At 41.0% G+C, this 23,167-nt stretch overlaps 1 protein-coding gene across 1 annotated transcript in view; it reads left to right on the top strand.

Moving 5' to 3' along the window:
* The window catches only part of FSHR (follicle stimulating hormone receptor), an 80,737-nt gene that overhangs the window by 31,156 nt on the left and 26,414 nt on the right, over nucleotides 1-23,167 (top strand). Inside the window, exon 2 of the mRNA XM_010577777.1 lies at nucleotides 480-551. Coding sequence (XP_010576079.1) covers nucleotides 480-551 — 72 coding nt within the window. The remainder of the gene's footprint in view (nucleotides 1-479; nucleotides 552-23,167) is intronic.

Below are 23,167 nucleotides of genomic sequence, written 5' to 3'. Positions count from 1 at the left end.
AAATTATCTGTGCAGCAGGTTAAGGCTTATCTTGCATGAGCGTGCACGTACCACCTTACAACCTTGCGTAAGCAACTCAGCCCGGTCTGGGTCCAGAGGGCTGCTTCATCCTGTGCTTGAGCATCTCTCAAAAGACAGGTCGAGATGAGACAGACGGTCCCCTCCCAGCGCACGGCAAAGCTGCGGCGAGCGGGTCTGCATTTCTTACTGAAGCAAACAGGGAAATTGTAACTACTGACAGTTGCTTTTTTCCCCTGAGGAGCTCCAGAGGTACCCCAACACCGCTGTAATTTGGGGCCGGGAAGGCAGTTGGAGTCCCATGAAGCCTTTGAACATTACAGCTGTGTTTAGACACCAAAGCCTTCAGCCTGGAGACTATCCTTGTACCTGTGATAAAGGCCTCTCCTGTGCTGACAAGGCTACCAAAGCAGTCTTGTGTTGTGAATAGTGAATGATCACCCCATTTTCTCTATTTTCAGGAGATTTGTGCTCACCAAGATGAGAGTCATTCCAAAAGGAGCTTTCGCAGGACTCGGTGACCTGGAGAAAATGTATGTATTATGTCAATATTTACGAGGAAACAACTATTTTGCTCCAAACAGCAATTTCTGGTTGCAACTCCTTTTATGGCCTCTGAGCAAGCCCCTATCTCTGAGCTTCATCTACTTTCATCTTTCTGTTTAAAAAAAATAGAAACTTTTTTTTTAACACCATGTTCCAAAACATTGTTGTCATAAATACATTTTTATATCAGCAAGTGGGCAGTCCTTGGTCAAAGGGTTGGTTGAGAATGGAGTGTCATCGCATTTAATAAATACAGTGCCATAGCAGAAGATCATGGGCAACTGATTATTTGGGGAATTTTGGAATGAAACAGTGGAAAGATTGGGGAGGAAAGCACTCCTGTTCATAACAGGTCAGCCAATTCTCTTCTCACTAGTGAATAAATAGGATTGTTCTGTGTGTGTTCAGAGCCAACTGGCAGGATGTGTGAGAGAAGTTTCTTACAGGTGATAGATCCAAAAATCTTAGCACATAGACGGTGCAAGCACCTAATCTCTGTGAATTTTAGTGATAAGCCTGGAGATACAATTATGAGCACCTTTGACGAACGGATGTATCATATTTTCATTAGTATACTGTTGTGGATGTATTTGCAGCCCTCCACCACTAGAAGAAAAAATTCTTAGTAATATATTTCCTGCCATTCTTTAGCAACAGAAAATCTGTGGATTAACTGGTGCTAGTACCAGAAATTATAAATGTTACTGTCCAACGTGAACTATTTTGGGACATATACCATTTTTCCGAATTATTTCATATATGAGCAAATCACAGCATTTTGTTTAGAAACACACCCAGCAATTGCCCCCTGACAGGAGAGGGTCACAAACGGGCTGTTGACCCAAGAGGAGTCTGAGTGGGAGTGGGGAAATGCACTTTAAAGTCAGTGCCTTTTTCAGTGCTGTGTGTGTAATGGCAAAACTAAAAAGGAATAGATTGCTGACATTTCTCTGCATCATTTCTAACCTTTTCTCTTGTACTCTTGCATAAGTAAGGGATTTAGCAAGCAGGTGAACACACCAGAAGGTATGGCAGGGGACAGGGAAAAGAATTTGAACATAGAGAATGGTGGGTGGGTGGACGGACGGATGGATGGATGGATGGATGAAGAACAAGCAGTGAACATGCAAGAATGATTGAAGAGCTGCTGGTTAGTAGCAAGTAGTAAAGCTCGCATGGCACCTGGCCTTTTCTGAAGTGCAAGATCCATTTCAGGGCATCACTGTAGGTTCAGGAGTCTTCTACTGGCACGTGGTACACACTAAAAAACCTCCAGCTGCTGCACCCCACTCATGGCTATGGACCCTCATAAGCCCATCAAACACCACTGTAAATGGTCCTTTTTCTTGAGAAAAGAAAAAGAAAGTCTTATTTTTTGTGGCCAGGAGTTACCAGTTACCAAAAAAACTGGATTCCTATTCCAGTTAGGAATAAGATCAGCTTTGGGTTGACAGTCCTGCGGTGTTCCTGTTAGCCTAGTCCTTATGGAAAATCATTGAGCTATCTGGACTATGAAGTGCATTGTAAACTGCTCCCGTTATCTTTAATTACTCAGAAACCATATGTCAGATATGTGTGAAGGTAGCTATCGCATTGACTAGGATGTCTCTAAGTAGTGATTTATTGTTAACCAAGAAAATTATATATGGAAATGAGCTCAATTTGAAAATATATCTATGTACTAGTAGTACATGGAGGAGAAATGGGGACAGACAGTTTATAGCAAAACATCCTTGAGCATAAAAGTGTGATAAATATGTAAATGAGACCAATCAACATCAACAAAGATGCGGTATTTGCAGATGATATGGCAAACAGATAAAATTTGAAATAGCTCACAAATCCTAAACCTAGCCCATAAAACATTCATCAGAAATATTCATGATAATGTAGGGACAAAAAAGTGTATAATCAAATGATAGATTTGCATATAAAAACATAGCCTTTGTATGAAAGCCTTTTTACTCTTGCAAGATCATGCACGGAAAGGAAGATTAAAGCAAACTGTAGTCTATTTAAGGAAAACAGCTATTAATAATGTGATACCTCCATATGGTAAAATGTGGATAGCCTGATGTATACAAATGAGATACTTCAATGTAGTAGATGTATGTGCTCACCTAGAACTAAGTAGACTAAAAATTAAGAGAGTGACAGTATTTCCTGAGTGTGTTACTGAAGAAAAGCAGTATCTCATACAGTCCAACATACCTGTACACATGATTTTTATCAATATTAGATCACTTCTAACTGTGTTTCTGAGACCGGGGGAGGTTTTAAAGCCCAGAAGTTGCAGGGAATGGTGGTCTTTGGAATCATCCATTGGGGATGAGCTGGTTGAATACAAGTTAAATCAGAGATGAGTCCTCCGTGAGAATCTTAACCCTGTTGTATTTGCGTTCAAAGTGAATGAAGGCTTTTGAATACAATGACCAAAAATTTCTGGTTTTCAAAGAAAAATCCTTCAATAACATTTTTCAGTGTTCCTGCTTTCTATATGCATTTTAGTTTCCTCCTAAACACCTGAACAGCTGAGAGATTTGAACAGATGTATTTTGCCACAAATGTCAAACACTTCCAGATACTTCCAGTCAGGCTTCAGTCACCGTACCCAGGAAAGATGTTTGTTTTCCAGTGGGACTGTCCAAGGACTTTCCAGAATGGACACTAGTGACCATGACTCATAATGCAAAAAAGTAGTGTGATGTGGAAATGTTGGCATGGAGCACCTTATCTGCCTTCCCTTGGAAGCTCCAGTTTTAGTTACCAAGTCAAAATCTTTTGGTTTTCATCCAATTTTTTTTTTTTTTTTGGCAAAACACAAACTGGAATTTTATTTGGAAAAATTGTCACTGGAATGCTTTTGCCATTTTTAAGTTTTTTGAAAGAATGAGAGCCCATTTGAACTATTTCTAGCTTGTCATTTCCTTCTCACCCATCTAAATTCTTTCAGTTACTGAAAAACCATGAAATACCCATTCTGCAGACTGTCATATAGAGAAACAACTTTTCCCAAGCATGTTCTAGGAGAAAGATCTTCTTTTCTTCTTAGATAAGATGTTTAAAGTTATGAAATAAATTGACAGACTCTAATTATCTGAGATTTCTCTTACTAAAGGTGCAACTTAAATTTTCTTATAGAAAACTACTTCAGAAACCCACAGATCTGAGGAACAGCCTAACCAGCTTATTGGTAGCAGCTCACCAACTTCTGCACAGCTCTGGCTTCATGTTAATTTAGCAAACAGGTGGCCGGGGAAGCAGATTAGTTATTCTTGATACACATTTAGTCTGCTCCTAAGTCTTAGCCAACTGGAACGTGGCAGCTCATCTGGACTCCTGCTTAACCAACCTGTTTACACTCCCAGAACTAATTAACCCTCCAGTTACTAAATTAAAAAGCAGCCCCATGCAGGCACATACCTGGCAAAATCAATTCAACATGCTCTGCAGCTGCTATGTCATCTTCAGCCCACACTGCAAGTGCTTAATTTGGAGGAGAGACAGTCTGAAGCAATATCGAAGCCTCCCTTTTTCTCTTGCTAAGTTTCTTCCTGTTACTACAAGGTGGCAAAGTAGACTTGTGCATGTTGGTCTAATGAGGCCTGATTCAGGCATCGTATTTATAAGAAGTTTGGTCTGATTGCCTTACCCTATGCAAGACAAATAGGCTTCACATTTGTATCTTGAGGCACAATGCCCTTGAAAATTCATCATCAGTTATTTATTCTTTTGAAGGTTTAAGCTAAAACATAATGCCTTGTTTCATCATTCCCTCTCAAATCTAACCTGTGTGCGGCTCAAGGAAATTCAGCCATGTGGATGAAGTATTTCTTGAACTAGAAGATGTCACAGAGAAAAATCTTCTTTATTGGCCCTGCTTTGTAGTTTGGAGTAATGAAAGAAGGGGATTTCTTTAACAGATTTTGGCAAAGGGACATTTTAAGAACATGAACCGTGCTATGGTTAAGAGGGCTTGCAGAGCCAAATCCTTGATGAGCTCTGAAAACTCTGGAAACTGTTAAAAATTTAGAGTTGATGGAATCTGCCAGAGTTGGCACTCCTGGAAACTGATGTCTTCTGTCTATGGAAGACAGCAAGAATATATACACCAGCTACCTACAGCTTCCTCATGAATTTGTAGAGAAAATAGCTCTGAATCATGTATTTATTTAACCACTCAGTGCATTCAAGCTTTTATGTGAGTTTTTTTCTGGGACTGTTGATCCATTGATGGTTCACATGAACAAATGTTGCTGGCCTGTGACCTAGGTACATGGGCACCAGCCTATTCCACATACAACAACTAACCTGATGTATGATGCTACAATCTCTCCTGTTTGCCCCTGTAGGTTAAAAGGCAGGTCACACTTCCCTTTGACTTAATTACATCAGACTGAGTTACCTTTAATGTTTTATTTAAACTGAGATGAGATACTTGAGGACAGCAGAGGCCATTCAATAGAGTATTTTGAGGCACGTGCTAAAGTATGTTGCTGAATCAAGGCAGATCTCTCTTCCTGCAAGTGGGGAAGGAGAAAAGTTCTTAGCTAGACTGTAAAAGTCTCATCAGGAGAACTTGTCACAGTGGGAAGTCTTCGTTTTATTTAGCAAGTTTTAACAACTTGGCAAATTGGTAGATTCACTATCCAGACCTTCTTCAGCAATAACCGTCAAAGCTGCCTGGGCTAGCAAATGGCTAAGGGATGTCCATCATCCCACATGCTCCTGAAATCAGTTTACTTCAGCCCCAGCATGTGATTCTGTAACACCTGGCAGCATACGGCCCAGAAAGGTGGAAGAGGAAGGCGGGGAGGTAGCAATCGCATGATCACCTAAGGATGAGCAGTCTGTGTCTTCTGCTGCCAAGGCGGCTGGTCAGTATTCTGCAGCTTCCCCAACTTTTCTTGCGCAGTGTATCGTGTGCTGCCTCATTTGGTATGCAAAAGGCTGTGATTAAATAAGATCATTAAAGCTATTTTGAGAAAATGGTTAGGATTCAGTGTAACCAAGACATTTGGAAATTGGTTCTAAGCAGGAGTTCCTTTCTACCTTTTGTTGCATCATTTGGATAAATCTGCTATTTATGTTTTTGCAAGAAGCAAAATACAGATTTGGAGGATTTGCTGTGACATATAAGTTAAATAGTGCATGTTTACAAAAATATTTATTTACATCCCTACGGTGAAAGGAAGACACGGTGCATTCTACGTATCAAAATATGTGCTGAATCAGGTAATGATCATGCTTTGGTAATAAATACTTCAGGGTATATTCTCAAGGTGCAACTCCATGGATATTAAATTCTAATTTACATTATAGGAAGTTATGTGTAACATTCTGCATCTTAAGGGCAGGGCATGAAAATAAGTATGCTACTTAATGCATTTAAATGAGTCTAAATATGCATTTTCTCTCAGGGAACAGAGGACTAGAGTTCAGAAACATCAAGGTGAGTAACCAGTAGAAGCAAAGAAATTCAAAGTTCAGGCTGACATCCCAAAGAATAAATATTTTAATGGGGCCACTGTTATGATACGGGGCTTTCCCCTCCGTCTGCCTGGTCTAATCCTGCACAAGTCAGCAGGCACCAAAGGCTGCCCAGCCACCACAGGCTGGTGGTCAGGCAGTGAGCGATCACTGGAGGCTTCCTAGCTCCTGGGGGTAGACTAGCCCGTCCCAGCTGCCCCCATGCCAGCTGACTGTCCATGTTTGATGGTGATCCACGGTTTCGAACCGTCTCTTTTCTATACTGGAGGGGTTGCTTGCACTTCAGGTTCAGCAGCAAAATCACGTCAGAAAGCTTATCCTCTGCTACACGTGCTGTACGCGTTCCTTAGCCCAACAGCATCCAGGGCGTCAGTCTTCGTTTGCCCATCGCTACACTCTGCCCTTTGAAACGGGTTCCTACAAATGGGATTGGAAAGGCGAGCAGCTCTGCGAGCTTCTCCCCGGGGTTCTGTAACATGTCGTCGGTGGAGGACCCGGTCGGAACAGTGCCTTCTGCCGCTGTCTCTCGCTACGGCCGCCAGCAGAGCGGCTTGGGTGCGTTTTCTTCTCGAAGGAGGGCTATTGCTTCAGATGACCCTTCTGCAGCCTTTGCAAATATCACCCCTTGGACAGCAAACTTAACTGTTTGGTATGAACACGTAGGGAGCCTGGTGTGTTCTTAATTCCGTTGATTTCCTGAAGGTAGAAGCTATGCCTTGTGTTCTAAACATAATAAGTAATGAACAAAGACTAGGTGGTTTTATTATAATCTATAAACCTTTTGCTGCATCATCACCTGGCGTTCTGCTTTTCCCTGCCAAAGCTTATCTGTGGAAGAGATCTTACACTTGCAGTTATTGTTGTCATCCCTTGCACAATTACAAAACAGTGAAGTAGAATTTTATTATCCATGTCAGTAACTCACTGCTGATGTCAAAGAGCAGAGATTTTAATTACAGCTTTGTTATATTTCTGTAAATGCATAACCTGATCTCAATCTTTTCCTAATGCTTGGGCGGAACAAAATTACAAATAAAGAAAAAACCCTTAACAGAAGAAGCTAGGAAATGTAAAATCAATTCATAGTGTCCATATCAACATTTGCTAACTTTTCTGTTTAAAAAGTCCCAGAAAATCATGCTAATATTTGCATATTTTAATTGAAACATGTTAGAGTACAAGAAAGAAAGTATTCCATAATTCTTTCTGTGTGGTTTGGTATCTTGATGCTTGCTTTCTTTGATAAAAGAGATTTAGAAAGGGAAGAAAAAAAGAAAATACATTTTGTCATTATTTCCTTTTGTTAAGCAAGAAAGAATTTTGTGGTAATGAACTGTTAGCAGCATCTTTTTTTGCTAACTATATCGGTATGAAGCCAGCATTAGAGACTGAAGTATTTAATGGAAGAATCATCTTGGACATAATTTCTGGTCCCTGTTTTACAGCTGTCTAGACACAGAGACAGGTAAAGCAAAAAAACGGAAATCCACTTGCCTGAATGTACGCTAAATGCTTTAATGCCTCTCCCCAGCGACATACTGTTCGGAATACCTGAATTTATAAAGACGAAATGTGGGCAAATGCTTGTGTGAGTTCCCATTCTACTTTAGGAGGAAACTTTGATCCAATGTTCTTCTGCCTTCCTCTATGCAAACAAATCAGATAAAATTAAGTGCAGGCTAAATTAAGATAGCTCTTTTGCATATCTAAATGTGCGTCTGAAGTAGCCTCATTCATTCAAAATGAGATTTGAGGGTGAAATGCACAGTTCTTAAAGAAAATTCTCAGCCCAGTGGTCAAAAAAACCTCTCCAAATGAAAATGTTAGGAATTAAGATTTTTTTTTCTCAATTATTATTTCTCAGTAGTCTTGCCCTGCTCTTACACCATTTCCTGGGCCTCCCCTCCAAGCTCTAGAGCAAGATACTGGGCCAGATGGACTGCAGGTTTAGCATTCTGTGGTTGCTCATAGAGAGATACTAGGTTTTTCTGAATCATTCAGTTTGGCAAGGCAGCCTATTCTAGGTCCTTGCATCAGGGGCATGAAGCTGATTATTGCAACTGATAAAGGTAGCAAGGAGCCTCAGAACTGATAGTCATCCCATGGTGCAGAACTAATACTATAATATTTCTTTTGTCCTGCAGGATATGCTTTATGCATACTGAAGAGGCTGATATGTCCGCTTACTGGCCAACTTTCTGAGATTCATCTCGGGTGCTTTTGGGTGGATTTTTTTTGTTTCAAAAGGGGCCAGAACTGGTGTTGTAAAATGTAAGATGGCTGCTGGCAGAGTCAAATATTTTTCCTAAAAATGTGTCACTTCTTCAGTTTCCACCTCTTCCTTCCAGGAGCTTCACTCTATTTTGAAGTAAAGAAAGTTTCAAATTGTATTTTATTATGAGATTCTTGTACTTTCAAAGTAGAATCAGTGACAGTCTAAGTGACTTTGTAAATATAAAAATACATATTTGCAAAGAAACATAAAATAATTCTTAAGCTGGCTGAGCGATACATTTATTAAACTTACATATGTATACCAGAAAATGAAATGAGAACTCAGAATTATCATAGAATCACAGAATGGCTTGGGTTGGAAGGGACCTTAAAGATCATCATACATTAAAGTCAAGAAACATTTCTTTAGAGAGTGGTAAGAGGATTATTATAAAAGGGCTTCTTTCTACCAAAAAGAAAGAAAAAAAATCTACATTCTTGTGTGAACTTGAATAACAAAGCAGTTCTGAGAGAAAACACATGCATTCAGAACAGAATTACAGTGGTTGCACCTCACTTGGCTGTTCAGCTTAAACACGTAGCTCCTCCATCTCCTCCGCGTGACAGACGGGCTGGTCGAGAGTCCGTGGCTCCTGCTGCACCATGGTGCTGTGCCGGTGCAAGTCGGTGGGAATTTGGGTGACGGCATATCCCAAGAGCCATCGTAATGCCATCTCCTTCCAGATATATCTAGTTTCTGGGTTTGCTTTAAAAAGTGCTGCTATTAGAAAATAGATTTTTATAGGATTTTTTTCTATTAACCTTGTGCGTGTATGTAACTGTACCAGTGAGTGGGTGCAAAAGGTGTGACCTACTTGAAATTGTGCCTGAGTTGCTCTAAATGGGATTTTCTTCAATATGTATTGTTGCCGCTACTGAATATTGTTTGATAGAAAGAGGAAGGCTGGCCCAGATTGGAAATGGTAATTTGATTTCAGAAACACCTTCCCATATTAATTTTATCTAGCTTTTCTGTTTATTTTAGAAATAGTGTTAGTGGAATTGGCATGTTGCAATCAAGGATTATTTTCCATTGCTATACAAATGCTGATAGAAACCTCAGCATTTATGGAAAACAAATGTTGAGATGAAGTCAAGACACTTATTTTCTAAGCAGGACATGTTGATTCTCTGACAACATTATATTGCACGGCTTTTATTTCTATTATGCCAAATGATTGATGGGGATTTAATCATTAGTTTGGTGGCTGCTTTGCTCAGTGGAGAGGCAGCTGAGCATTTTATCGTTATTAGTGAGCTGCATTTTGATTTTTCTATCAAAGACATTGCTGGCCCCAATTCATCCCAGGTGTAAAACCAGAGATTTGTTGTGCCCATTGTTTGGTTTGTGACCAAGCCAAGAACAATTTGCTCGCAAAATACTGTGAATATCTGCTTTGATTTCTTGAGCTGGAACCTGTTCTTGATGAAGACTCCCATATATGTGCTTGATTCTTTAAAAATAAGTAAGAGTGGTGTACCTTTTGTGAGTAAAACACTTATTGCATGGTAGAATATATATGTACATATATACTTGCATACATGCATGTGTATATATATACATAGAGTAGTCTGGAAAGTATTTAAATTGATAGGATTTAGAATGGTAGACAGATACTACGCCAGAAAATATTTTGAATGCTTGGGGAGCCAACACCACAGATGGAAATTACAAATGATTGTGAGAGAAATGTAGAATGCTGAAAAACTATTGGTGTCTGTGCATTTTCCAATACAGTCAGCAGAGGATTAGGAGCTGAGGACAGGGACAGGCTGGTGGCTTTCCCAGTTCAGAACCTCGTCCCTGAGAGCTGCTGATGCCAATTGCTGAAGGAGGATGTTCAAGAGAATGTTTCTGGAATAATTATGGAATAGCTTGTCCAGATGGAGAATATATTTTGCCTATCTTATAGGGTGCTTTCTGCTCTGAGGAGGAGAAATGCACCCAATAAATAATGAGCTGCTCAGTGCAAAGTCCTGGAATGGTCTCTCTGTGTTGTCTTTGTGCAGTGAAGTTTCTTTACTAAAACAAGAAATAATGCGGAATTTCACATGGGGACAGAATTAAACTAGTCTTTGTTTTTTGAAAGCATCATTTACTTCTGTCTGTCTTGTCTGCTCAAGAGCAGAAAGATTTACATCTCTATCTGGAAGTGTTTATCCTTTCTAGTGTAATTATGAAGTGAAGGTGCTCATTAGACATGTCTAATCCTTTTGCCAATCTTATCTTTTATTTTGAATGAGATTTTATGATGATATGTTTTTCAGCTTTATTTTCCACATTTTTAAGACTTCTTGTGCTGGATTTTTAAGATTTTGGCTTTTCCCATCTGTGCTGTTAGAAGGGGCAAGCACGATATGGGGAAAAGCATTTGCTTATTTATTATTTCTGTTCCCAATTAGCTAATGCTCTTTAGGAAAACAGGCAGCAGCAGAGCTCCCTGCGGGAAAGGGGGTTGGGTCCCTTTGTGAGCTAATGGGCATGTTTGGAGGGCAGCAGCTTTGAGGTACTACAAGTGGCATGAGGTTTTCAAGCCAGAGATGGATACATGCCACCCAAAAACTGCACTGGGGAGCAGGGAGCAGCCCCGGGGGTGATGAACAGGGTTTTGCAAGAGGTCTGGGCAGAGCCTACTGGCACTTGGAATAAACCACTGAAGAACTCCAAACCTTCTCCAAAGGCAATGGATGTCAGGGTAGAGGGGGATATAACCTCTTCTCAGTTCTCTTCCAATATCCTTCAAGGTTTTTCAGCTCTGAAGTTAATTACCCTAGTTTATATTTTAATAAAAACTGCCTTTATTGAGCTTAAAACCCTTTCGTTCTTCTTCGGGGCATTTTGTGCAGAGGAAGGTCAAGACGTACTGCCTCAAAGCTCATGGCTTGAAGTGCCATCGTACGGCACTACCCAGACTGTCTTGTCATTACGTTTTCCTCACGTGCCACGTCTTGGCTCCTCTGTTCCCTGAGCCCTACCCTCTGTTTGGGGACCCAGCACTGCGAGCCGGGATGAGCTGAGGCTGAAGGCACAACCACAGCAGAAAAGTTACCTCCGGAGGGGAATAGAGAGCGCCGAGCGGCAGCACATTTTTACAGAAGTCAATGGATGACAGTTCAACTGCGACAGCCGCGTGCCTAGGCATAATTGACAACCCATGCTGTTTATTTAAAAATAAGCTTGGTTTTGCCTGTGTTTCTTGGTAGCAGACTTAAACATGCTAACAAGTAAAGTGGCTTTTCATGAGCTTTCATCTGTCAGTACCAAGGAGCCTGTTTTGTGTTCCCAGGACCCAGAGTACCTCTGAACAGCACATTATGTTTTCATCCTACTGTGCTGCCAGGCACTGTGCTTTCAAGGGTAAGAGATAACATGTTAACAACTGAAACAGGCTGTAAAAATGAGGGGGAAATTGTGTCAGCGATGGGCAATCACTCAGGTCACTAGAGGGAGGGCTTCCTAATGGGATCTCAGCCAAGCACTGCACAGGCTTAAATCCCAGGGAGCATCTTGCTGTGAACTGGCCAGTCTCACCTTATTCCAGATTTCAGGGATCCTTCCCACACAGGGAGATTGATTTCAGATGTAGCTACATTGATAAAAATCCATGACATATTTATTCTTGATTTTGGTGGTGTGCAGTCCCAGCAATGTGACAGTAAGGCATCTTTTTATCTGCAGATCGAAGGATGCTTCTGTTCTCCATATTTTGTGAATTCGCTGGCAGGTTAAAAGCTTTCTGCAGTCTGCTAAGTGGCGAAGCTCTCCTTTGCCACGACTTCTTTTGTTCATAGGAGAGCAAGTAATAGCAGAACAGTGCCCATCCTTTTGGGAAGATGGTCCAAGAGCCGGCTCCTCCTCTTCTTGCTGTTACTGACTCTCAGTAGCCTTTTTAAAAATCTATAGAGCTTACTCCAGTGCTGACCTTGTCTAATCGTATTGATTGTTAGTAACTGAAGGCTAATTAGGAAGCAAGTTGCTATGGTAATTCTTGAGTCATACATATAAAGAGAAAATACTGCTAAAACCACTAGTGCATGGTGACTATTAGCATTGTTAAACAAATTAAAAAATATAATTCATTCAGATTTATTCTGGAATTCAACTGAAGATACAATACACAACAAGGAAGTTTTTCCCTTGCTACCACATTTTCTTCTTTCATAGTCATTTTGTTCTTTTATTTGTCTTTTGAGTAAGTTATTCATAATTTTAGGACTAAATGACAAAGTAGACTTTGGGTTGTTCTCCACCCCCTCCCCACCCCATAGCCCACAAAAAACACATCACAACAAGCTTCATGTGGTAGGAGAATGACTCAGGCAGAGGGTAATAGGACTTGGAACCCCTCAAATTTCTAGGTCACTTGTTCATGTCCAGTCCGCATGCGTGTGATGAATGGTTTGTTTTCCCATGGGTAGGTTGCTTGCATACCATGAGATGGTGATCTCAGCCTGTGCCCTCAGGAGATGGTGATTCATTGCAAGCTAAGGCCGCTGCAGCTGGTTTTCAGCAGCAGTCTCTTTTGGCCAGACTTTGAAACGGCTCTGCAGCAGAGCTGGGGTGTCAGTGGGTGACCACGCTCCACCGTGGGCACTGTGGGAAGGTTGGATTAAATGGAAGATTTTGCCAGTCACATCTAATAGAGTCTTTTCACCTTATTTTTGACTAAATGTGACCCAAAGGAAAATCAAAGGCATTCTTCCCTGTTTAATGGGGGTCTTTCTTCTTCTCCTTTGGCACCTTACTAACTAGTCAGGTCACACACAAATCTTAGCTCTCCTAACGAGTCTCCATCTGCACGTCTTTAAGGAGGAGGAGGATATGAGAGCATGCATCCTGTTGCTACCCTTCTGGACAGTTTGAATGATGAGGCAAAATGTATCGAGGAGAGTCACAGGACTGGATGGGAGATAGGAGTGTACTGAGTTCAGGTCATACCCAAGTGACTGTGAGTTTCTCTGCTCCTCTCAGTCTTCAGTGGATGAATGTCCTGAAATTGACTTTAGCAGCACATAAAGAAAAAAGTGAGCAGAAATGCAGCCACCGTATAGCATGAATCTCTTTTAACAGGTCTCATACATAAATGGAGTATTCTCTCTGTGGCTTCTTGGGACTTGTATGCTTGCACAGTTGCATTCATTTAACTGAAAATAAGATATTTTTGATATATAGATATACAGAAATTTGATTACTAAGAAGTGCGTGCCACTTAAAAGCAAAAAAAAAAAAAAAGCCAAAACCAAAAGATAGAAGTACATTTAAATTGATTAGGATCAACTAAATCAGAGTAAAATTACTCTACAAATGAAACTGAAACATCTTGTTTGGGGCTTTGTGTGGTCTTCGAGTTAAATAGGTGCCACTGTAGAGACAAGTCCTGAGCCTGCCATTTTGAAGTACCCACTTCATGTTACCAGTAATTTAGCCCCCAGGGAAAAAAAATAATAAAAAATTAAAAGCCCTTGTACTTATCTGCTGCCTAATCTGTCCTCACTGAAGGCTCCCAGAGAGGCATGGGGCACAAGGGATTCGCCTGGGGAATCTCTTAACCAGAGCCATCGGGCAGAGCCATCCTCAGACTAATAGACAGAATATAATGAAACCCTATTACCTTTGTGTAGAAGAATGAGGTGTGTGCTGGTACTGCTGGTTGCTTTCTGTTTGCTGCACCTTTCTGCATGTAAGAAAAATGCACTCCTGTCCAGGGATCCAGTCCAAATCCCTAGGGATTTGGGTAACTTCAAGATAGAACATCTTTCAGAGGGAGCTCTGATCATGTTCCTTAAGCTGTTATATTTGTTTCTTCATTTTCCTCTTAAAATAATCCAAAAATACATATTTTGTTTTCAGTCCGATGGAAAAAACAATATAGCAGTTGCCTTTTAGTTTTTAATTCAGTATTTAACATACACAAAATATTCCTTTAAATCCGAGAACTAAATTGCTCTCACGGGATTGCCTTCAAGTTTGTGTACTTCTGTGTCCTTTTGTGTATTGAGCTGTGTGCTTCCTAGAGACAATGCTTATTTAAAATTACAGGAAAATATGCACTCCTCTAAGATGTAGAATGTTAATGTAAATGCAGATCAAATATATTAAAACCAATGGATTTCCATGCCTTCTGCTGCAGTCTGAAATCTCCTTCAGTCTCAACTAAAGCAATGATAGTAATCAGAAATGATGGATTTCATTTTAATTTTTTATTTTTGTTAAGTGTATTTCATCAACATGACTTTTCCAAATGGTAATTTTTGTGGTTTGGGATCTCTTCAGGATTTTTTTTTTCCCCACCCTCATATTTTTTCAAAGTGTTTTACTGGAAACAAAAAAGGTTTTGCCAGGCTTATGTGCTGTGAAAACACTGTAAGTTCCAGTTTGTTTACACTGATACAGGAAACCAGGCAGAAAAACATCATAAGTATATGCAATGCAGTACAGCAAAGGAATAGACACAGCAACTTCTAAGGAAAACATCTTTTTTTTTTTTTATTCAAACCACGTTTCTTGTTCAGCTTCCTTCTTTAAGCACTGTGGCTGGGGAGAAAGATTCCTCCTACTTTTCCCTTGATGAAGAAGAACCACTTCAGATAAGGGTGTTTGCATTACTCTAGCTCCAACTTCTATGCCCCCAGTTAGATATGACCCAGGATAATGGGGAGGAGAAGGGCTCCCAGGGAGATCAAAGTGCTCTTACATAGCAGAAACAGGTTGTTCCCCAGTGGCCAGGAATTGCCTTTGGGTTCTCAAGGGTTTTGCTTCATTTGGACAAGGGTTTTGCCTACGGAGACTCCTCTGAGGGCATCGGTACTGAGGGCTCCCCATCAAAGGGCTGAGTCCAGTCTGACGACTTTATTGTTAGAGCACTACAACAGCAGACGATAGCAGAAAGCCTTTGTTTGTCTGCATTTCTACAAGCCTGAGTTACACAGCGTAGTTGTGGCAGAGACCCTTCGTGGTGTACATCAGCAACTTCCATGTAAATGGGGTTAGATGGGCAGAAAGGCTGCTGCTGGAGGATTTGGGTGAGTAAACATCATCCTATGGCCATGGGTCTGTTATTTTTATTGCTTTTATTGGAATATTGTGTGTATATACACACAAACATAGAAACATTAATATATTGAATTTTGGCCTAAGTTTTATGACACATTCCCTTCCCCCTATTGAGATTTTCTTATCTTTATGCAGTCTTGCAGTGTTTGCTGAGGAAGAGGGTTATTTGTGTCTGGGAAATTCAGGTGGAAGCATGTGATTTTCCAAGGTTTCATAGTGAAAGCTGTTCAGTTATTTTTCAGATAAGACGCTAGATGTATGAATCAGGGTCCTCTGCTGCCGTCGGCAACTTGGCAAAAGGGTTAGGGGTTGTATGCAATTCCCATGCTTGTATAGTATGTCATCTCTGCATCCTCTGATATAGAACCTGCAGATTTGGGCTTAATGTTAATTTTTTCTGCTTATGATAGCGCAGTGTCACAATCAGGTAAATAACCCTCAGTGCACGCTTGTTTTGTAAAGCTTTTGACTTAGTAGCTTCTTGCTGGTGCTTGTGTTTTCTCTGGCAGTTTGTTACAAGGTAGAGGTTTGGATTTAACTTTGGAAGCATAAAAGAATATCTTTTTCCCAGGTAGGTTATATCTGAGGGCCCCAATCATGTAAATATTTATGCAGTAGGGTCTTGGCTGAGCCTGGAGCCAAAACTCAGGGATAAGACTTTGGGTAGGGTCAAGGCCTCAGTTAGACACAAACCACAAAAATGGTAAGTAGTTTTTATGGAAGGGAAGAATGAATCCAAACAGAAAAGAAGACGGAAGGAAAACTCTGTGCCGGAGAAAGGTATTTCACAGGGAGACTGTAACATTCAGTAAGAGAAACCTAAATCCCTTCAGGAGGACATTTGAAAGATGTAGTGGATGGTGTTAGCAGCTGTAAGATAATGTCTGTATTCGTAATTGTGTTTAACATTAGGCAATGCTAATATTTTTCTCATGATGGGTCAAGTCATGGAGATTTATTTTCACTGAAGTGGGTGTAACATACTGCATGATTTGCTCTGGTGAATACTCAGAGTCCTCTCATAAGCCAGGGAAGATTTTTAATGCCAGAACTGAGGAGTAAGAAGGAATTTTTTACAATTTTCCCTCCTAGCCAAAAAGTTTAACTGTGCATATCTGAGGCACTTGCTATTCTGGATCTTCCCATTCCTGTAATGCATTGGAGTTAGTAGTGAACTGTCCTCCAGAGGCCTCTTGTGCCTGTGTACTTCCTTAAAGCATTTCAGAACTGTCTGTTGAAGTGTCTGGGAACATCTGTTTCAAGATGGTCTGTTTGGAAAAGCTGTCACTAGACTTTGGGTCCTGGAAGCCACATGTTCCCCCAGTCCAGGACAGTCTGCCTATTGATTTTCCCCAGCAATGATTTTCCCCTTTTCCTCATTCAGCCACTCTTCTGAGTGATTATCCCAAATGTAATCTCCTCATCTGCCCAGGTCATCTTAATAAAACTATTCATCATTAACTGGCTATCAAAGCCAAGAGAGAAGTAATAAAAGATAAGTGGCAATAAATGCTGCTAGCCCATTTCCACGGAAGGAGTTACGATGTGGGCACGCGGCTTGTGTCAGCATCTCTGAACAAGGAGGTCCCAGCGCAGTCTCAAGATTGCGTGGAGCCCATCGTCCCCGACAAATGCCGTTGCTAGGGTGGGTGTCTATTTTAAAGATGTTTTTTTCTGCCTTCCCTACAAGCGGTCATAATCAAAGGTAAAAAGTAGTGATGCCCAAACGCAGGAGGCAGTAGGTACATCTGCCCCAGCAGCTGGAGGGCACCGAATTATAAACCCCATCCCTCTGGGCTGCCTGCGTGAGGCCAGCGTTTCTGCGGAAAGCTGCCGTTCCCTCCAAAGACTCAGTCCTTGCTTGTTTGACTTTACAAAGCTTCACGCATTTCCAGCTTTGCTGGCAGTAAACTAAAACCAGTATAATACACCCCCTTAGTGCTAGAGTATGAGGAGATATCTATCCCCCCAAACTGTACTGATTATAAAATCAATTCTTATAATGATGTGGCTTCTGCTGTTGGATCCGGTCGTTATCAGTTCCAATTCTGCAGACTAATCGCATGCTTTTTCAGATTAGAGAGACCAATTTAAAACTCTTACATGGACAATTAATTTGATGCAACCAAACTCTCAACAGACTTTCATCTGGATTGCTGGCATGGTGCTAAAGCACCAATAGAAATAAAATCCCCTTTGCCTCCGTCTGCTGTGTGGAAATTTGCATTTTATTTTTCCCATGCCTGCATTGATTTATTTGAGAATATGGTGTCATGCCCTTTGGAGAAAGCAGGAAGACACAGTGTTGGTGCCTCCTGATAGTCTCCTTCAAAGATTTACGTATACACTATTTTGCTCTAAGTGTGAAATCACTATTAATACTCAGTTGCTTAAATGGGTATCCCACTTACTTAGGTCAGTACAGCGTGTATGTATATCTTCAGCAAAGTAAAGAGATTATGAGAAGAGTCAGTGCTTGAATTTATTTTTGAAATGTCAATAACTGCTAAGATATATTAGCCTGTAACTCCCTGGTGTTCAATATATCATGGTAGGGAGACAAGTTTTTCATGTTCACAAGGAAAGTGGCAGGAGCAAGTGTCAACTATTTTTAAAAGGTCAAAAGTCTCTAATACTTTTAAGAAAAATATCTTTTCTTCTGTAACCTGTTTAAATCAACATAGTAGCATTTTGCTGTCACTTTAGAGGGAAGTTTTCAAAAGGAGATTTCAGACTGGCTTGTTTTTGATCAGACTGAAAGAAATAAGAGCTCCTCCATCTACAACATAGAGACAGAGGTACCTAAGTGTTTAATTTTTCAGTTCAAACACATCGCAGGCTGTTCCCGGGGGTGCTCACCCAGTGAATGCTGGGCAGGATTGCCTGTGTGACACCACACTACTGCTAATTCCTTCTTGAGCTTGACATAAATTGTGGCATCCGTCAAACTACCAAGTAAAAATGACCTGGCAAATTGCTCTAAAGAGTATTTATATTTAAAGAAAGGGAGGGAAAGATAAAAATTTTTGGCCTTTTTTTTTTTCTTCCCTTTTCCCTTAATTCAACACAAAGCTATTGATTTGTTGCAGTGCAGAGAGACCAGTGAGGCCACCTGCTCTGGGAACCAGCACCTGATACCTCCAGTATCACTGCTAATTGCAGGTACCTGTAGAGTGAAAAATATTGTTCACAGGAATCCACAAGATATTTATGCCACAAAAAACTGCCACAAAGGCTGAGGATAAAAGGCCAAAAGGCCCAATTATGATGTTTCACAGGAAATATAAGCTGAACAGATCAAGTGTATAGCCCGCGTGCGTACCTGCTCTGGAAGGGAATTTAAGGAAAGCTGCAGGGAGTGGGTCGCACCCAGCACTAGAGGGGAGGGCAGCAGGGAAACCCCCCCTTCACACCACGTGCCACGTCTGTGGGCACGCCGCACACACCAAACGAGTGCCCGAAAAACCTCGACACACAGGGCAGCCCCCTCTGCCAGTCCACCGCAGGGAGATGAAACGCAGAAATCCGTAAATCCCACATTTACTGTGGTCATCATAGAGCCAAGCTCACCAGCTGGGCACCGGTTACCCTATGTCATTCCTGCTGCTGGTATTGCAAGATCTTTGTTCTCCAGAGGGGACGTCCCTGGGCACCACGTAAGGGGCTGATGCTGTGATCCGCCTTTAAGAGGGTCTTCTGCCATGCATATGCTTTGCTCTTCTTTTGACACAAGTTTCCGCTTACTCATCTCTGCTAAACTTCTATATCTGTATATATACACACATACATACACACTCATTTGGTTTAAATAGGCACATTTCCTAGCAGGGCAAAAATGACACTATCCCTGGCTGTGTGCTCTGCTCTCATCCTGAAAGGAATTCTTATCATAAAAGACATATAAATGTCCGGTCTTTTATTCTTTCATTATTTTGAAATACGAGACCACTTGGCTGCAAGACCGTTAGTTTGCAAGTTTAATACAGTCTTGCTTTTGCTGTAAGACTCTGATTAGTCTAAGAGACTTTTTCTTTAGAGGACTACAAAGAAACTGCCACGAACTATAAATTCCTTGCTAATAGAATTGTTTAAAAGGCCGTTTCAATGTATCTTGATTTTTATGGGTCGCACTTTGAGTGCAGCTGGTTTGAAGAGGAATCCTTCCTTCCTATGCTTCACGCTGGGCTCTGTCACAGATGTCGTGAGGATGGACCCCAGCCCTGCCTAAGGGCAGCTTTGCAGGCAGGTTAAACTCAGCTAAGACCGTACTGCCAGGAGGCAGCACCTTCCTCCTCCTCCTCTTCGTTTTCCGCCTCTCTCCCTACTGTCACTGGCTCTGGCTATCGCATGTGGAAACGCTACGCTGCAGTCAGTTGCTTGTGAATTGGTAATAACGATTGCAGTTTGCTGCGTTAGTGGCAAATTAGAAGAAATCCTTAGTCGTGCGATGTTGCCACACCTTAAAATCTTACATTCTGTTTGGAGAAAAATTTTAAAAATTATCCTTTGTGCCTTTGTAAAACATTTTTGCTGAATAGTTTTTCCTCTTTTAGGCTGTGCTTGAGTAAACAATTCATGCTTTTGAGGACCACTGTTGATTTCAATAGAGCTGTGCATGCGGTGGAAATTAAGCTTAGGCAGATGCCTAAGGACCTTGCAGCCACTGGGTGGTTTGGGGTTCCGGAGGTCTGGGGTTTTTTAAGAAATTGCCCCTGATTGTTTCGCATACCATCTATTCAAAGGCTTGCATGCATCAGAAATGATGCTCAGATTGCCGTCTGGATTTCCTGCAATAGCTAGCAGTAGAGCTAATAGTATCATTCATTACAAACAAACAACGTAATAACAGTCCCGTCTTCTCTCGTGATGACATATAATAAGATATGCATTATGAGCAATCATCCGTTTGTGTGTATTTATATTGTAAGACAAATCCCTTGCACAAATACTAGCCAGCAATCCCCTTTTTCTGTTTGTAGCTGCTGCTGCAGGTATTATTTGCTCTCCTCCTCAGAGGATCTGAGTCTGCTGAGTTGGCTGTTTGATGTGAGCAGCAGTGGTTTGTACTTTTAATGCCAGAGATACCTGTTTTCAAGATACTGTTCTTTGGGTTTTCCATGAGCAGGGCCTGCATTTCTTTTGCCAGGTAGGAATAAATTGTTCAAGCAAATCATGCACCCAAAACCCAGACTAGTGTTGCCTGTTGTTCACAGTGTGTGACTGATCTCCTAAACAGAATGGGTTTTTTTCATTTATCCTTCTTACCTGAATGACAGCCTTAACAGGTATATGGGCACCCCAAAGGACAAGAATAGCAACGGCCTTCTGTCAGAAAACAGCCCTTTAGTGCTGTAAACCGGGATTCATCTGTGAAGAACGAGGATGACTAAGGTCATCACCAACAGGGCTTCCTGGAGAGAGCGTAGCAGAGGATGCACAATTCATTGCAGGGGACAGGGGGTCTTGTCCTTTTCCCTCACCCCCCCCAATCCCCTGAACACAAAGGACCAAGCCCAACACCAGAAGGGTTACTGCCTTCTGCCACTGGCGAGTTTCCCTTTTGTTCCCTCTACTTGAGAGTCTCATAACCACAACGGCTGCAGCAGTGGTTTGCTTGAGCTGGAAGACAGCAAAAATAATTTTAAATGGACATATTTTCTTCACCTGTTAAAAAAAATTACTGTCACCTTTCTACATGTCAATGGGAATATTAGAATGAAAGCCAAGTCATTCCCCAAATCTCTGAAACACCCCCTTCATATGAGTGTTATTTAATTCTTTTTAAAACTTAATCTTTTAAAAACAGTTTAGAGATTCCTATCTTCCTACCTCTCTTTCATTCCTTCCTTAACCATGCATTCTCCAAGCCTTCCAAAGTGTCGTGGCCTGCTCGTGCCCTGCTTTAATCAGATCTGTATCTTCCATTTCTTGAACTGAAACAAAGCCCATAACCCATCCCACTCTTAGGAAGCCAAAACACTCTCCTGATGCAGAAACATTCCATTTTAAGCATTCCATTAAAAGAGGTATATCGTCCAAGTTGTTCATAAGTTAGATAGCAGATTGGATCATAAAAAATTATTAGCCTCCACAGCCCTATCTGTCAGGTGAGGTCACTACTGTATTGTGGTTTCTTAATAAACTTTTTTTTTGCCTGTAGAAGGCCAACAAATCTGCAACATTTTTCCCTGAGCTGTTTAGTGGCATGAAATCTCTTCTGGCTAAATGGATTTGTTGGTATTAAATGTTCTGCTTTTTCTGTGAATTTTTTTTTTTTTCCTAGACAACTCATTTTTAGATTGTGGGGAATGGCAAATATACTGCTGACTGCCCAAAAAGAGCCCGAGCAATACCAAACTGAATTTTAAAAGTCTGAGACATGTCCCATGTTGTTAAATCTTTTCGACTGTAGTTAAGCAAGTGAAATGTACTGTCATATAAATACAGCATAGTAGGTGATTTCTTCTACCGTATATCTTACAATGCATTATTTTTACAGAAAACAGGAAGATAATAAAAAGTCTTTGAAACATCCCTTGCAATGGCTGTGTACCTTGCACGGTGTGAAGGAATCCCAGTCTCAGTCGAAGCATTTTGTTGCTGCTGAAACCTAAATAATGAAGAGGAACATGTTCACATGTGAGCTGGTGATTCAGCCCTGCTAAACAAACTGAGTTCTTATCGCATCCTACCAAGCACCTATTGTCAGTCCTCATGTACTTTTATTTTCTTGTTCTCCAGTCAGTATAGAGCTCCCAGAGAAGAGGAGAACTGAGTTTCTTCAGTAAAAGCCTTGAGGAGACAGGAGGGAGAGCTTCTTATTAAAATAAAAAATACCAAAGCACTGAGGCATTTTTTAAAGCAGAAAAGGTCAGATGAGCAACTTATCTTCTTTCGCAAGGCTTCTGTTTGTCTTAAATGGGCCGGTAATTTGTCAGGTATGGTTCAGTTGTTAGCCAGAAGGAAGTGGAATACTTTTTATATTACTTGTAATAATTTTTATGATTATTTTTGTGATTCTGCACCTATCATTACAATCTATTGTTTTACCTCAGGCCTGTTCGAGTCTATTTGCAACCAAAAATTTTCAAAAGAATAAGATATCCAGGAACAAGTGCCATCCAGTTTTCAATCTGACCATTTATCCAAGGTTTCATTCCAAAGATGTGCACGGTTACCTTGCCATTAAAATCCAATAAGCTATCACACTATCACTGAATTAAACCTGTATTACAAATTTTACTTCCTACAGCTGACCTCAGCCTGGGAAATAGCATTTTTGCACCATTTCCAAAAATGGCAGTGGGGAGTCTTTTGGCATAGCTCAACTTTCCTGGTCACTGCCAGCATAAGGGATGTAATCAGGACAGGTTGCACTGCAGTAATTACCCCTTGATTCACCAGAAGAACTCCTGAGCTCTAAATTACACCAGAGCCTGAGCCATCTCTTTGCCATCCTGCAGATTAAGGAAGGAAAAAAAAAATAAAAAATATTCTGGACCAGAAGGAGATGCAGTCTGGTGTGTTGATAACAGAAAACTGGCCATTTTTATTCTGCAGTTCTGTGGCTGGAAGTAGACATTAATTGTATACAGGAAAGATCAAATAGGGTTTTCTCCAAGATATGGAAGATTTCTTCATGTCTGTGGTCTCCAGCTCCTGCTAATAAGTATGTGTCTGCTGGTGGCTTAATTTTAATCTCTGTAATTTACATCAGGTCAAGACAGCATCATGTTCTGCTGCTGAAGTCGTGCCATATTTCTTAGGAACTTTTTAGCTGTCTTC

This window comes from Haliaeetus leucocephalus, unplaced genomic scaffold (genome assembly GCF_000737465.1).
Source record: "Haliaeetus leucocephalus isolate CR32 unplaced genomic scaffold, Haliaeetus_leucocephalus-4.0 Scaffold577, whole genome shotgun sequence".
NCBI classification, from domain to species: Eukaryota; Metazoa; Chordata; class Aves; order Accipitriformes; family Accipitridae; genus Haliaeetus; species Haliaeetus leucocephalus.
Note: the sequence above shows the minus strand (reverse complement) of the source record. Positions and strands in the feature narration are given on the sequence as shown.